Source organism: Macaca fascicularis, chromosome 16 (genome assembly GCF_037993035.2).
Source record: "Macaca fascicularis isolate 582-1 chromosome 16, T2T-MFA8v1.1".
NCBI classification, from domain to species: domain Eukaryota; kingdom Metazoa; phylum Chordata; class Mammalia; order Primates; family Cercopithecidae; genus Macaca; species Macaca fascicularis.
Genome location: NC_088390.1, coordinates 59,921,764 through 59,938,130, shown reverse-complemented (window position 1 = coordinate 59,938,130; position 16,367 = coordinate 59,921,764). Strand labels below are relative to the sequence as shown.

At 47.3% G+C, this 16,367-nt stretch overlaps 1 protein-coding gene and 1 long non-coding RNA gene across 4 annotated transcripts in view; both read right to left on the bottom strand.

Moving 5' to 3' along the window:
* Positions 1-5,589: 5,589 nt before the first annotated feature.
* On the bottom strand, positions 5,590-7,689 carry LOC141408810 (uncharacterized). Its single transcript, XR_012425775.1, has 2 exons — positions 7,348-7,689; positions 5,590-6,812 (listed from the first exon to the last, which is right to left on the bottom strand). It is a non-coding gene; the product is annotated as an uncharacterized lncRNA (long non-coding RNA).
* A 4,681-nt stretch (positions 7,690-12,370) lies between these two features.
* LASP1 (LIM and SH3 protein 1) overlaps positions 12,371-16,367 on the bottom strand; it is a 52,201-nt gene continuing 48,204 nt past the window's right edge. For all 3 annotated transcript variants that reach the window (XM_005583990.4, XM_015437889.4, XM_015437890.4), the window contains one exon: positions 12,371-15,562. In XM_005583990.4, the coding sequence (XP_005584047.1) occupies positions 15,389-15,562 (174 nt within the window). In that variant the 3' untranslated portion in view covers positions 12,371-15,388. The remainder of the gene's footprint in view (positions 15,563-16,367) is intronic.

Here is a 16,367-nt window from a genome sequence, read left to right as displayed (position 1 = left end):
TTCTCATGCCAATTATGAGATACCCAACAGAAGGTGCAGCTGGAAATACCATCTTATGTCAATGAATAACAAATACTAACCTCTTTGTGATTATTACTAAAAGGTTAACCTTTTTATGCAAATAGTACTCAATTGTATGATTAAAGATTTTTATGTCAATAAATATTGTGAAAGGTAAAAGTAAGGCTATTACAAAAGCCTCTTTGGTTATTGGATATCTTACTAACAATGTGACTTCTGTAGCACTTCCACCAGCAGGTAACTGTGAAACCTGTAAGAAATCAGGATATGGACATATGCTTCTTGGTTTTTTGAAGCATTACTAAGCTAGGAAAGGTGACCTGAAAGCTGCATTGAACAGTCTTCTCCAGGTTAAAAAAGAAAAAATTTCCAAAGGACTAAGATTGCATTCTTTTCATCGAGAAAACAAATATATTCCATTTAAGGGCAAGATTGAAAAAAAAAAAGAAGAAAAATATAACTCCAGAAAATTCCTCAAATAACTAGAGACTGAAAAAAGAACCCTACAAACCCCAATGATTTGCCCTTTGAAAGACTCTTAAAATAATAATAGTAATACTTGTAGACATTCTGAGATCACTGCTTTCTTAAAGGTACATATAACTGGAAAATATGCATTGCTATTTCAGAAGTATTGTATTTATGGTAAAATTTCTTTGATACTAAATATATTTGCTAAATTTTGTTTATTTACTATATTAATAAAACTATGTTAAAATTGAAAACATTCCAACTTGTTCAGAGTTTGTCATTATGCAAGTTATTGAGTTTTTTGTGGGGGAACTTATCTTCATTTAAGCTGTTAATTATAGCTCTACCATGATCAAAAAAATGAAATGTCTTAATATAAATTAATATTGTAATTAGGTGTATATTTATGTATGTGTATACTTACACTTAATATTAACATAAAATTAAATAATTTCATTTACTAGCAATAACTCATAAACAGTAATCTATAGAACAGTATTCTGCACTGTTCCGCTATTTAATTCAGTGATTAAATCCATAAGCAATGAATATTCCAATTACTGCTAAACTAGAAATGCTATAATTATCATAGCTTAATACCAGTTTCAAAAAATAATATATGTAATTAAATATTGTGGATTACCTGCAATTTCCCATGACTATAAGATCTTACAGTATTTTTTTGAGACAGATTCTGTCACCCAGGCTGGAGTACAGTAGTGCGATCTTGTCACACTGAAACCTCTGCCTCCCAGGTTTAAGCGATTCTCCTGCCTCAGCCTCCTGGGAAGCTGGGACCACAGGCACACACTACCACGCCTGGCTAATTTTTGTATTTTTAGTAGAGCTGGGGTTTCACTTTGTTGGAAAGGCCGGTCTCAAACTCCTGACCTCAGGTGATCTGCTTCCCTCAGCCATCCAAAGTGCTGGCATTACAGGCATGAAGCACAGTGCCCGGCCTCTTACAGTGTTTTTTTGTTTTTTGTTTTGTTTGTTTGTTTTTTGTTTGTTTTTTCGAGGCATAGTCTTGCTCTGTCGCCCTGGCTGGAGTGCAATGGTGTGATCTTGGCTCACTGCAACCTCGGCTTCCTGGGTTCGAGCAATTCTCCTGCCTCAGCCTCCTGAGCAGCTGGGATTACAGGCATGTGCCACAATGCCCAACTTTTTTTTTTTTTTTTTTTTTGTATTTTTAGTAAAGACGGGGTTTCACCATGTTGGCCAGGCTGGTCTCGAACTCCTGACTTCGTGATCTGCCCACCTTGGCCTCCCAAAGTGCTGGGATTACAGGCATGAGCCACCGCACCCAGCCTGTTTTTTGTTTTTTGTTTTTGTCTTTTTGTTTTTGTTTTTTTTTTTTTTTTTTTTTTTTGAGACGGAGTCTTGCTCTGTCACCCAGGCTGGAGTGCAGTGACCGGATCTCAGTTCACTGCAAGCTCCGCTTCCCAGGTTTACACCATTCTCCTGCCTCAGCCTCCCGTGTAGCTGGGACTACAGGTGCCCGCCACCTCGCCTGGCTAGTTTTTTGTATCTTTTAGTAGAGATGGGGTTTCACGTGTTAGCCAGGATGGTCGCGATCTCCTGACCTCGTGATCCGCCCGTTTCGGCCTCCCACAGTGCTGGGATTACAGGCTTGAGCCACCACGCCCGACCAGTTTTTTGTTTTTTGTTTTGAGACAGAATCTCACTCTGTCGCCCAGGCTGGAGTGCAGTGGTGCAATCTCGGCCCACTGCAACCTCCACCTTCCGGGTTCAAGTGATGCTCCTGCCTCAGCCTCCTGAGTAGCTGGGATTACATGCATGTGCCACCTCGCCCAGCTAATTTTGTATTTTCAGTAGAGATGGGGTTTCACCATGTTGGCCAGTCTGGTCTCCAATTCCTGACCTCAAGTGACCTACCTGCCTCAGCCTTCCAAAGTGCTGGGATTACAGACGTGAGCCACCACTGTGCCTGGCAGTCTCACAGTTTAAATTTTAAGTACAAAGATGTTCTTAAACATTTCTAAATGTATCTGCCTTAGTGTGATTGATTTTATAATGGGCGTTGTGTCAATGGTTTTTTCTGTTCCCCTCTTAATATATGACTTTGGTTTTATTTTTGTTTAAAATAGATGGGTGCAAAACTGACTTAGAAGAGGATACTCTAGGCCGGGCGCGGTGGCTCAAGCCTGTAATCCCAGCACTTTGGGAGGCCGAGACGGGCGGATCACGAGGTCAGGAGATCGAGACCATCCTGGCTAACACGGTGAAACCCCGTCTCTACTAAAAATACAAAAAAACTAGCCAGGCGAGGTGGCGGGCGCCTGTAGTCCCAGCTGCTCGGGAGGCTGAGGCAGGAGAATTGCACGAACCCGGGAGGCGGAGCTTGCAGTGAGCGGAGATCTGGCCACTGCACTCCAGCCTGGGCGACAGAGCGAGACTCCGTCTCAAAAAAAAAAAAAAAAAAAAAGAAGAGGATACTCTAGACTTTGAAAATATTTATAGTTTGATAAAGCCAAAGCATATAATTTACAAAGACAATTTTCCACTTCAGTTGTGCTTTGATGCCTTACTAAGGAAAAGTCCCATTATTTTTGAGTAATTTAAAATCAAAATGACATTTTGGCCAGGCATGGTGGCTCACACCTGTAATCCCAGCACTTTGGGAGACTGAGGCAGGCAGATAACTTGAGGTCAGGAGTTCCAGACCAACCTGGCCAACATGATGAAAACCCATCTCTACTTTAAAAAATACAAAAATTAGCCAGGCATGGGGGTGCATGCCTGTGGTCCCAGCCACTCAGAAGGCTGAGGCAGGAGAATCGCTTGAACCCAGGAGGCAGAGATTGCAGTGAGCCGAGATCATTCCATTGCACTCCAGCCTGGGTGACAAGAGCGAAACTCCGTCTCAAAAAACAAAAATAAAATAAATAAAATACATCATTCTTCCCCACAAACCCCGTTTTCATCAAGAAAGCAGGTATTAGTGTAATGATTCTTAGCATTGTCACTTGATTTTTTCTAAGTAATCTATTCAGAGTGGTTTTTATTTCATTGACATTTTATTGGACAAAATTACCCTATGACACAGATTTATAAAATTTATACAAAACCTTATATTACAGAAGTAACTTTTTTCAGTGTTTTATTATGTTTTGGGATGCCAAAATACAAATAGTTTAAATGTAAAATTTAAACAACTATCAAAATAATACAGTAAAACCCTGTTATAAGCTAGCATACTATTGCATAAATATAAGCACAAAGTCATACATTTTTTCCAAAATGTATTGATTTATTTTTTTTAAATCCTATTTTACAACTGAAGAGATGGGTAATCTTCTCTCCTTACACTGTACCCAATACCAGTGGTATATGTCACCAGTGTATGAGTGAAATCTGCTGATTTTTTTTCACTGAATTGATTAGTTGGTTCAACTTTGTAAGAATACAGACTGAGAAGCCTTGATGTCACAAAAGACCAGAGCAAGCTTGGTTAGACTATACCTTAAAGATCTATACCGTCATGGCCGGGCGCGGTGGCTCAAGCCTGTAATCCCTGCACTTTGGGAGGCCGAGACGGGCGGATCACGAGGTCAGGAGATCGAGACCATCCTGGCTAACACGGTGAAACCCCGTCTCCACTAAAAAATACAAAAAAAACTAGCCGGGCGCGGTGGCGGGCGCCTGTAGTCCCGGCTACTCGGGAGGCTGAGGCAGGAGAATGGCGTGAACCCGGGAGGCGGAGCTTGCAGTGAGCTGAGATCCGGCCACTGCACTCCAGCCTGGGCGACAGAGCGAGACTCCGTCTCAAAAAAAACAAAAACAAAAACAAACAAACAAAAAAAGATCTATACCGTCATAACTAACTCTAATTTGAACTCCTCCAAAATCAGGCACTTGCCTGAATTACCTAGGTAAGGATGTAGAGCTGCTGTCTTGGCTTGAAGAGGGAAATTGTAGTTTGAAACACTAAGTTATACTGGAGTTAGAAGAATATTTTAGTGGAAAATGTCACGTCAAGGACTCCACTGAAGATCATTCCTAAATATATCCAGGTTCACAGTCATGCTTCTTGTATCCATGTATGTCAGATTACCTATCTTTTTGCAGTATACCACAATGCAGTATCATATTTGTTAATATTCCTGAAACAGTTTAGGCAAATTATCACTGACATAATATATATATTTGGAGTAAATAAATATGGCCATTTTCTCATCAAAATCTGGCTGTTGGTGCAAAAAAAAAAAGGGAGTTTTGCAGTTAAATTTTCACTATAAAATGTCATGTTGAGGAGAATATTCAGAAAAGGGGGACTACCAGTGAGCTATTAAGAGTTTGTTCCATGGGAATTCTGTTCTCAATGATGTAGTTTCCAAAGAGATAATGCGACCTTGGCCTAACACTTTCATTTGACAGAATAAACAGAAGACCTAAAGCTTATGTATTTATTTTTATTTTATTTTTTATTTTTGTGGAGATGGGGGTCTCGCTATGTTGCCTGGGCTGGTCTGGAATTCCTGGCCTCAAGCTATCCTCCTGCTTCTACCTCCCTAAATGCTGGGATTATAGGCATGTTCCATAGTGCCTGGCCTAGCCCTGAAGTTTAAATGACTTATGCAAAGTCACATAATCTGTTGCCAAAACAAAGCTTCCAGAATTGTGTTTTTTCTTGTCCATAATTCTTATGTTTTTATTATTATTATTATTGAGATGGAATCTCGCTGTGTCACCCAGGCTGGAGTGCAGAGGTGTGATCTCAGCTCACTGCAACCTCCGCCTCCCAGGTTCAAGCCATTCTCCTGCCTCAGCCTCCTGAGTAGCTGGGATTACAGGCACCCACCACCACCATGTAATTTTTGTATTTTTAGTAGAGACAGGGTTTCACCATGTTGGTCAGACTGGTCTCAAACTCCTGACCTCAAGTGATCCACCTGCCTCGGCCTCCCAAAGTGCTGGGATTACAGGCGTGAGCCACTGTGCCTGGCCTTGTCCATAATTTTTAAATGCAACTTTTCCATTTTAATTGTGACATATAATGCCTCAATTTTTGTTTTAAAACATGGAAATTGGACACAATGTTATTACTAAAAGCTATTAATTTAACCTTCCTCCTTATTTATTTATTTTATTTTATTTGAGTTGTAGTCTCACTATGTCTCCCAGGCTGGAGTGCAGTGACATGATCTCAGCTCACTACAACCTCTGCCTCCCAGGTTCAAGCGATTCTTCAGCCTCAGCCTCCCAGGTAGCTGGGACGGCAGGCACGCACTACCGTGCCTAATTTTTGTATTTTTATTAGAGATGGGGTTTTACCATGTTGGCCAGGCTGGTCTCCAATTCCTGACCTCAGGTGATCTGCCCGCCTCAAAGTGCTGGGATTACAGGTGTGAGCCACCGCGCCTGATTCTCCTTGTTTATTTTTAAGTGAGAAGGGAAAAGTAAATGTAGAACAATTACGACAGACTTGTAAAAGGAATAAACACCCCAGATTTGCAAGCCAATTCTACTCTGAATCCCAAAATATATAGTTTCTTCAACTCTAATGGGTCAGAGAACTATGTGGAAAGTTTTTTTTTTTTTTTTTTCCAGAAAAGATCTTTGACAAAACACACACACACACACACACACACTCATTTTGGGGTAAGAGATTTTTCCTAAATAAGTATAGCCATCTTGTTTCTATCATTTATAATTCAATCAGCTGCAAGGATGAGGACTATATAACCATTTCTCCCTTTAAATGAGAAACTGGGATACAAGTGGTTTGAGGTAGGGAAGAAATGATACATTTTAAAAACTCAAATGACAAGTTCTTCCTGGCTGGAGAGTGAGACAAGAGAAACCACAAAACCCCAGATTGTGCAATCTGTAAAGACAGTGATAAAGTGACTACTTCATAGGTGAAGATGGACAACTTGAACTTCCCCTTGAGTTTCACAAGGGAGCCCTGTGTGTGAGAAGGAAGGAACATATTTGAGTGTAATGTGCAGTTGCATTTAGATCTAAGGAAACTTAAAATGAATTTAAGTTTCCTTAAATGAAGGAAATTTAAGTTTCCTTAATTCAAAATGAATTTTTGAGCAGTTCTCCACTGTAACTTTAATAAGTCTCCATTTCAACTTTCTGTTCTCAATCCCCTCTATCTACAGCTCAAACACATGCAGTATCTGCCAGCCATGTCCATGAATTCCTGATGTCCCAGCCAAGTGCCTCTCAGCTCAAAAAGCCCCTTGCTTGCCAGGGGTCAGCCATGTCTGGAAGGCTCTGAAAGAGTCTGCTGGGCAGTGGGACTGCTGCTGTGGATGAGAGACCTCTGGTTGGACTGGAGAGACCAGGAGCTGTAAGAAACCCAGAAATACAAAGGCTTAGATGGGGACAGCTGCAAAGGTATCAGCTCCCAAGTACCAGGAGCTCCTCCCTCCTCTGCACCAAATCCCACAGTTGGGACATCTCCCCGAAAGCCCCACCCCAAGTAAAATTATTTGCTGTCTCACCCTCAAATAAGAATGAGTCAATAATTAAGTAATGCAATTATACAAGCATAGTTGTAAGCAACTATGTTGCAAGTATGCTGACATGCAAAGATGTGTTTTATCTTTAATTACCGGAAGAAAATAGACAACTTGAGTTTGAGCACCTAACTTGAAGAAGAAATTAGGAAATAATAGTCCCTCCCCACCACACTCATCACTCCCAACCCATTCTGCCTAAAACTCCTTTGCATTGTAGATTTTATTTGTAATTTTTAAACTCTTATTTTAAATTAGGTCCCAAAGAAAGAAGCTGGCATTTCTTATTCTTTTCAGAGTGGTCTGAGAAAAAAAATAGGAAAGCAAACTCTTTCTTTTTTTTTTTTTTTTTTTAAATCAGTACCCGAGATAACAGCCAGAAGCAAAAATCCACCGGTGCGTCAGCAAGCAGGGCACTCGGCCATTCAGCTCCATCCTTCCCTCTGAGCTGTTCTCCAGCAGGCTCCAGCCGCAGCTCCAGGCCACTAGAGCAGATAGATAATGTAGGACAGAATGACCAGGCCTATGATAGCAAAGAACATCAGGATGAAAATATCCAGCATTGTGGATTCCTAGGCCGACCAGGCCCCTGGATTCTGGTGAAACGTGAGCTGTGAGCACGGAGGTTGCAGTCGGTGGAGAGAAATGGCTCCTCTTCCCTCCACGGCCCAGCCCTTGTTCTTTCCCCTCCCCCTCCTGGGGGCCTGAGACTGAAGGATGCTGCAGCTCCACCAGCAGCTTCCTGCCCCCCCACCAACCACAGCCAACCAATCACAAAGCCTGGGGGTGGATAGCCAAGGAGCTGCCAGATTTAGACCCACAGAACCGCAGAATCAAAGGGGCTCAATTTCTCCCCAGTAACCCAATCTGACCCCTTTGTATCTAAATGGAGCCTGCATGCTCTGGATGTAGGAGGAGATAGGATCCTACCCAGCTCCCCCGCGACTGAATCCTCCTGACTGCCTTCTTCGCCTTTCCTCTCCGCGGGCAGATTATCTCAGAAAAATCATGGTTGGGTATTGGGTGGGCCATTGGCAACTTCTAAAGGTCACATTATGGGGAGACACAGACAAAGGACTCATATGGATCTCAGTGGGCTTCCCTGGGGGATGAAGCTAACATTTACACATTTCCTACATTGGGCCAGATATTGTACATGTGGTGCAATTTCAACCACCCTACGAGTCTTTCATAGATGAGGGTCAGAGATGGCCAGAAATTTACCTAATGCTTCATAGCTTAGACGTGTCAGAGACCAGCCGGGCACAATGGCTCGCGCCTGTAATCCCAGCACTTTGGTAGGCCAAGGCAGGTGGATCACAAGGTCGGGAGTTCAAGACCAGTGTGGCCAAGATGGTGAAACCCTGTCTCTACCAAAACTACAAAAGTTAGCCAGACTTGGTGCCGCATGCCTGTAATGCCAGTTACTCGGGAGGCTGAGGCAGAGAATTGCTTGAACCCAGGAGGTGGAGCTGAGATTGTGCCACTGCACTCCAGCCTGGGCTACAGAGCAAGGCTCCATCTCAAAAATAAATAAATAAATAAATAAAATTAGCCGGGCATGGTGGCAGATGCCCGTATCCCAGCTACTCTTGAGGCTGAGGCTACAGGATTGCTTGAACCCGGGAGGCGGAGGTTGCAGTGAGCTAAGACCATGCCATTGCACTCTAGCCTGGGCGACAGAGTGAGACTCTGTCTCAAAAATAAATAAATAAATAAAATAAGAAGTAAAAGGCCTAGTGTGGTGGCTCATGCCTGTAATCCCAACATTTTAGGAGGCTGAGGCGGGTGGATCACCTGAGGTCGGGAGTTCAAGACCAGCCTGAGCAACATGGAGAAACCCCACCTCTACTAAAAATACAAAATTAGCTGGGCGTGGTGGCGCATGCCTGTAATCCCAGCTACTTGGGAGGCTGAGGCAGGAGAATCGCTTGAACCTGGGAGGTGGAGGTTGCAGTGAGCTGAGATTGCACTCCAGCCTGGGCAACAAGAGTGAAGCTCCATCTCAAAAAAATAAATAAAATAAAATAATAAATAAATAAGAAATGTCAGAGACCAAGATTCAAAACTAGGCACGCAGACATCAAAGTTCATATTCTTCCTCTTGCCCCACACTGCTCCCCCTGTTGGTCTGGAAGGCCTCTACACCCCACGTGCACTGCTCAACTTGCAGAGGGCGCACTTACAGGACGGGCACCAGAGACCCCTCCTCCACTCACTCCTTCGTCTCTTGCAGTCATTACCCACTGTTTTGTTTTCCTTCTTTCTTTTTTTGTAGAGATGGGGTCTTGCCATTTTGCCCAGGCTGGTCTCAAACTCCTGGACTCAAGCAGTTCTCCCACCTCAGCCTCCCGAAGTGCTGGGATTGCAGGTGTGAACCACTGCACCGGGCCTAATTTTGTTTTCTTTGATATCCTCTTCCAAAAGCTCAGCATAGTGTTTGTTATACACAGAGAGGACACTGAAGAATTCTCAGGGGGCATCCCTGAAATTAAAAAAATTCAAGTGGTTTCTTCTGAGGGGGAAAAGAGAATTGTTTTATTCTTTTCTTTATTTTTATTTATTTATTTATTTATGAGACGGAGTCTCACTCTGTCGCCCAGGCTGGAGTGCAGTGGTGCGATCTCTGCTCAATGCAAGGTCCGCCTCCTGGGTTCACACCATTCTCCTGCCTCCCGAGTAGCTGGGACTATAGGCGCCCACCACCACGCCGGGCTAATTTTTTGTATTTTTAGTAGAGATGGGGTTTCACCGTGTTAGCCAGGATTTTTTTGCCTTTTTATAAGCCTCAATTATTTCCTATTAAATTAAAAAATTCCCTAGGATGTCTCTGAGGCCTAGTCTCCTTGGCCCCCACCCCAAATAGTACTTTTTTTAAAGGCCTGGGGTTAAGATATATTGGTAACCTCCTCATAATGCTAGACCTCAAGAACTTAGGCCACTCAGAAGGAAATCCAGAAGCCCCTCCCACTGGCCCACTCCCAGGAGGCAGAGCTTTCTGTGAGCAGGGAGTGGAGACGTGGCAGCAATGCCCCCCAAAGCACTGTTCCCTCAAATAGATCTGAAGGTGAATGAAGCCTCCTGAGGAGTGGGGTAGGCCAACATGAGGCAAGCTTTGCCAACAAACTCCCTTCTATTGGGAAAGTATTGGGCTGCCTGCGCCCCTGGAAGGGAGCAGGTGTCAGTGCTGTCTCTAATTATACCACCCAGGGCCGCCTTGGATGCTCCCCACACTGGCCCAGCTCGGCGGACTCTGGCCATGTCATTCTCCAGATTACAAATGCTCAGCTCAGGAGAGCCCTCCTCCTCTCCACCCTGCTGTGATTCTGAGGCTGGAGAATGCTTTAGTTCTGAGCCCCAAGAGAGAAATGCCCCTCAAGCAGCTGGACCTGAGGCTGATTGGCAGCACTGAGCAGGGCCAGACTCACCTCTCTACCACTGTCCTCTTCCCAAGCCCACTGAGCAAGAGGGGAGGCCGCCTGGCCTTTTGGCCAGTCACAGACCCTGGGCACCTGGAGCAAAACATGGAGCCCAGGAGACACGCACCTGAGAGCTGCCAAGGACACAGGCACACGGCCTGCCACGGCCAGATGGCACAGCACCAGATTGTGAGCATCACATGGGGGTCTCAGGCCCCACTCTGCCACTGTGACTGCCACCAATCTGCTTTGCCTTTCTGGGTTTCAGTGAGCCCCTCTGTAAGTAGTTACTTCTCTCACAGGGTTGTGAGGAAGAAGGACGAAAGGGGATGTGTATTAAAGATTACATTCAGAAGGCACTGTGAGTAGTGCTTTGGGTTACCAGGCCACCTTACAGACAGCTTTAGCCAGGTCCCATCCCACTGTGGAATGCCCTGTCCCTGTCATCTCATTCCTTAAATGCATGGAGCTCCTGCTCTCTGCCTGGCAGCGGCAGAGTGCTAGAACTGCTCCCCAGCCGAGCTCATTCATTAATTCAACAGCTCCCCACCTGCTCCTGGGCAAGTACCAGGGATTTAGAGATGAATTAGACTCATCGCCTGCCCCAAGGGCTCTGGCTAGTGGGTACAGATTCATCACTGAGGAAGTGACACAGTAAGACAAGACGGAGCTCAGGGAAGCTTTCGGGAGCATCACCAAGTTGGGCAGAGAGGAATGAGCGGGTGGGAAGCCAGAAGTAGGTTGGTGGGGAGTTCTCAGCAAGGAGGAACTAGGGGCCGAGGGCTTGTCAGACAGCAGCAAACTATCCTTTGGCGTCCAGACAAGTCATTCTCTCCCTGAAGGGCAGCAGAGCTCCCAGGAGGGCCATAGGCCGGTGCCCCCAAGCAGACAGAACACACACACACACAGCAGTACGTTACAGCTAGACACACACACACGCACACAGCAGCACCTTACAGCTACACACACACACACATACAGCAGCAGCACCTTACAGCTACACACACACACATACAGCAGCAGCACCTTACAGCTACACACACACACACACACACAGCAGCAGCACGTTACAACTACACACACACACATACAGCAGCAGCACCTTACAGCTACACACACACACACACAGCAGCGCCTTACAGCTACACACACACACATATAGCAGCAGCGCCTTACAACTACACACACACACACACACAGCAGCAGCACCTTACAGCTACACACACACATACAGCAGCAGCACCTTACAGCTACACACACACATACAGCAGCAGCACCTTACAACTACACACACACACATACAGCAGCAGCACCTTACAGCTACACACACACACACAGCAGCAGCACCTTACAACTAGACACACACACACACATACAGCAGCAGCACCTTACAGCTACACACACACACACACATACAGCAGCAGCACCTTACAACTAGACACACACACACACACACAGCAGCAGCACCTTACAGCTACACACACACACACACATACAGCAGCAGCACCTTACTAGACACACACACACACATACAGCAGCAGCACCTTACTAGACACACACACACATACAGCAGCAGCACCTTACAGCTACACACACACACACACATACAGCAGCAGCACCTTACAGCTACACACACACACACACACATACAGCAGCAGCACCTTACAGCTACACACACACACACACAGCAGCAGCACCTTACAGCTACACACACACACACACATACAGCAGCAGCACCTTACAGCTACACACACACATACAGCAGCAGCACCTTACAGCTACACACACACACATACAGCAGCAGCACCTTACAGCTACACACACATACAGCAGCAGCACCTTACAACTACACACACACACACACAGCAGCAGCGCCTTACAGCTACACACACACACACATACAGCAGCAGCGCCTTACAGCTACACACACACACACAGCACCTCAGAGCCAGAGAGGAAACCAAGTCCGCAGGTAAAAATTATACTTTTATTTGAGTCACCAGGAGAAAGATTCACTTGTGGTTCAAGTCAAATGTTCAGAATCATAACAGGCCAGAAAGATTTGATCCCGAGCACGAGCCCACGAGGGAGGGGACCAAAACAGACTGAAATGAGACAACAACCCCATATAAAAAGATGAGTAGGCGGCTTCACACACGCACACACATACACACACACACAGATGAAATGTTTGGACAGAGGCAAATTTCACGTGGTCATTTCTGTTTCTTTTTAAATACAGGTTTGTAGGGTGGTATTTTGTTTTTTCCAGCTATAAAAAAAGGCCCAAAAGTGCATGTGTGAGGGGGGAAAGGCAGAAATTAAGCAATAAAGTCATTTTCCCTGGAGGGACATGAGAGGGAGAAAACAGGAGGCAGTGTTGGGAGAACACACTTGGCTCACCACTGGGCTTCTTGTTATTTTTAGTATTGGTCCACAAAAGTTATATTCACATTCTAGCTTTGATGCCTCTTTCCTAGGATTAAATGAGCTGAAAGACCTCTGTGAACTGTAGAGAAGACCGGGGGCTCAGCCCAGCACAGCCCAGCCCCTCAGGGCTCTGTGCTCTTCTAGGGATGTAATGGTTCTGGTAAGGAACACAGACGCCCAGCAGCCTCCGGGTCACTCAGCACCAGTGTGACAGTCCCTCCTCTCTCTGGGGGTGTGTAAGAAAATGGCCCCTATTTTTAGGACAGGAAGAGTAGACGGAGGGCCTGCAGCAAGATTCCATAACTGGCTTGCCTTATCTGGGAAGGAGAATTAAGCTGAGTGACAACAGGCTGCTTCTTGCTGCTCCTCCCCTCCACTCACCACTCTCCCAAACTCAGGTCCTCTAAGGGGATGTGTCCCTAACCTTTGGTCCCCAAATCCACATTGTGCTTTGAGATCAAGAGGAAACAGAATGCACCAGCGCCACCCAAGACTCCCAAGAGATTCTCTGCCTCCCCAAGCCCCCACATCGCCCAATATAAGATATTCCACTTGCCTCCACCTAGGCTGGGGCCAGAAAGGAAAAGGGATGGGTCAGGCAGGGCCTCCCCACCCACAGTCTTTTCCTCAACCTCTCATTTGGGGCAAATATCCCCAAATCAATTAACAAGCAGTTGACAAAAACACCCATGATGACTGATTGTTGAACAGGCCAACACCTTCAGGTCCTGCCCCTCACCTGGGGGTACAAGTGTGCAAAGGGACAAGAGGCCAACAGCGGGGGGCCTGGTTGGGCTCAGGGTGAAAATGGGATGGGGACTCCCAGAGGGTGGCAAGAAAACCAGAGATGAAATCAAGTGAGGCCAGGGTTGTCACAGCCACCTGCGAGCAGAAAGCAGGAACCGGATATAGCACCATCTTTCCCTCCCCATCCCGGAGGCTGTGCTTCCAGTTTTGCAGCCCTGGGACCCTCTTTCTTGCTTCAAGGGAGCTTTATGTAAGTGATGGGGAGGTCTAGGGAAAGCGCCCCCAGAGTGAGACACCCACAGGGTGATACTTCTGCCACCCTATTCTGCAGCCCTAGACAGAGATGGGGAAAAACATGCCTGGAGTGACAGAGCCTTCCTCTACCCCTTAGCCCCAGCAGGGTGCAGACCCTGTGGCAGCCCCACCAACTCCACACTAACCTCTTACCTTCCACCCTGCATGCTGCAAAGTGCAGTTTGGTGGGCTTCCTCCACTCAGAGATGGGGAGAAGGAGGAACTTCATTCCAAAAACACATAAGGAACTTCTCTCCCCCAGGAGCCCTCCCCTCTCACTGTGGCTTCTGAGGAAACTCTCGGGGGAAGACGGCTCTTCGTGCCCTCACATCACCCCACCCACACATAGGCCCAGAGACACCTACAGACACCCCTGCCCCATCTCTCACATTCACACTCACACACTTGCATGTCAGACACCTGCAGACATACATGCTCCTGCCTCCGCACACCAGGTCTTGGAGGTTTAGTGGTCCTTGCTGGCTTTGTGCACCTCCAAGTCCACTTGGCACTGGGCTGGGGAGGGGAGGCCACGGAAGGCTCTGAGACATCTTCCCATGAGGAGCAGGGAGGAGCAGCCACCTAACCCAGATCCTGGGGGCTGAGGGAGGCTGAAGACCAAAAGGCCCTGAGGCGCCCTTGCCCAATACTTCGGGACCATGGCTTCCAGCCTAGGAGGCAGGCAAGGGTCCCTGGAGACTCGGGGTGGGCGTGGGGAAAGGGGCTGCGGGAGAGAACTCCTTGTTCCCCTCCTTCCGGTAGCCGTCCCTAAAATTAAGAAAGGCAAGAACCTGACCCAAGCGGTGCTTCCTGGGGAGCTCTTTGCCCGCTGCGGGTATGCGTGGGCAGGAGGGCAAAATCACAGTGTGCGAAGGAACGCGTGGGGAGGGGATGAATGCACCCCGCAGCAGGAACCCCGTTCTCCTGTTGTTGCCCCTGAGGAGGGAGGTAGGGAGAGAGACCCCAGGTGGGCAGAGCCCCCTCTCTGAGAAAGAGAAGTAGAGCCCATCCCACTGGTCCCTACACAACGGCAGAGCGCCCGTCGCCATCCCAGGAACCGAGAAGTGGATCCCCCTTTGGAGAATGTAGGGAGCCCCTGCCCTGGGGTCCTGGGAGTCTCAGGCTCACCCCAGCCCTGGAATGTGTGGGTACGCGAGGAGCTGGGCAGGAGGACGTGAGGGAAGAGAACGGAGGGGCAGGCGAGGCCCACAGGCCAACAGGTAGGTCTTCCATTCCAGCCCTGCCCCACCGGCCTCACCCTCCCCCAGAGAGGCCCACGCCCGTTCCATCCAGAGAGAAAACCAGGAAGTCGGTCAAGGGGGAAGCCTGCCAGAGGAGGGAGCCCGCGGAAGTGGCAGAAGAAGGCTTCAGTTGGCAAAAGAAGCTGGAAGAGGGGTGGGAATCACAAGCTGTTGCAGGTTTTAAAAAACAGAGACACTGAAGAATGGACGGGTCACGCCCAGGACGGATGCGATGCCGTGGAATGTGCTGAAGACAGATGGGGGCGCTGCAGGTTCAGATGGCCTCCACGTAGTTGGCCGGCAGCATCCCCGTGTCGCCGGTGCGCTCCACCGTCCCGTACATCCAGCCGTCGTCGATCTGCTGCACGTTGATGATGGTGTCACCGTCCTGGAAGGAGACCTCGTCCTCGTCGGCGGCGCTGTAGTCATACACGGCGCGGTACCGCTTCTGTGGGGGAAGTGTGGTCAGCCTAGGGCCCTGGATGCCGGCTCACCTGGGTCTGAGCATTTCTTTCTAACTCTCCAGGACCCTGGAGCAGAGCCCGGGGGAGCAGTGAACTCAGAAATGGAGCACCAGGCTCTGCTAAAAAGATTCTTACCTCTGTGTCTTGCTTTCTGAGAGCAATCGATCTTTTACAACCTTTGGCAGCTATTAAGGGCCAGAGGCAGAACAGGGACTGGGTCACATCAGCTCTGCCCCACCTCCCCTGAACAGGACTGCAGTAAGGTCCACCAGCCATGATGACACAGTAATGTCTAAAAATATGACACGCAGGCCAGGTGTAGTGGCTCACACCTGTAATCCCAGCGCTGTGGGAGGCCAAGGCAGGAGAACTGCTTGAGCCCAGAAGTTTGAAATCAGCCTGGGAAACATAGTGAGAACACCGCTCCCCCTCTTTTTTTTTGAGATGGAGTCTTGCTTTGTCACCCAAGCTGGAGTGCAATGGCGCGATCTTGGCTCACTGCAACATCCACCTCCTGGGTTCAAGTGATTCTCCTGCCTCAGTCTCCCGAGTAGCTGGGACTATAGGTGTGTACCACCATGCCCAGCTAATTTTTGTACTTTTTTGTAGAGACAGGGTTTCACCATGTTGGCCAGGATGGTCTCAAACTCCTGGTCTCAAGTGATCTGCCCGCCTCGGCCTCCCAAAGTGCTAGGATTACAAGTGTGAGCCCATCTCTACAAAAAATAAAAAATTAGTTAGGCTTAGTGGTACATGCCTGTAGTCTCAGCTACTCAGGAGGCTGAGGTG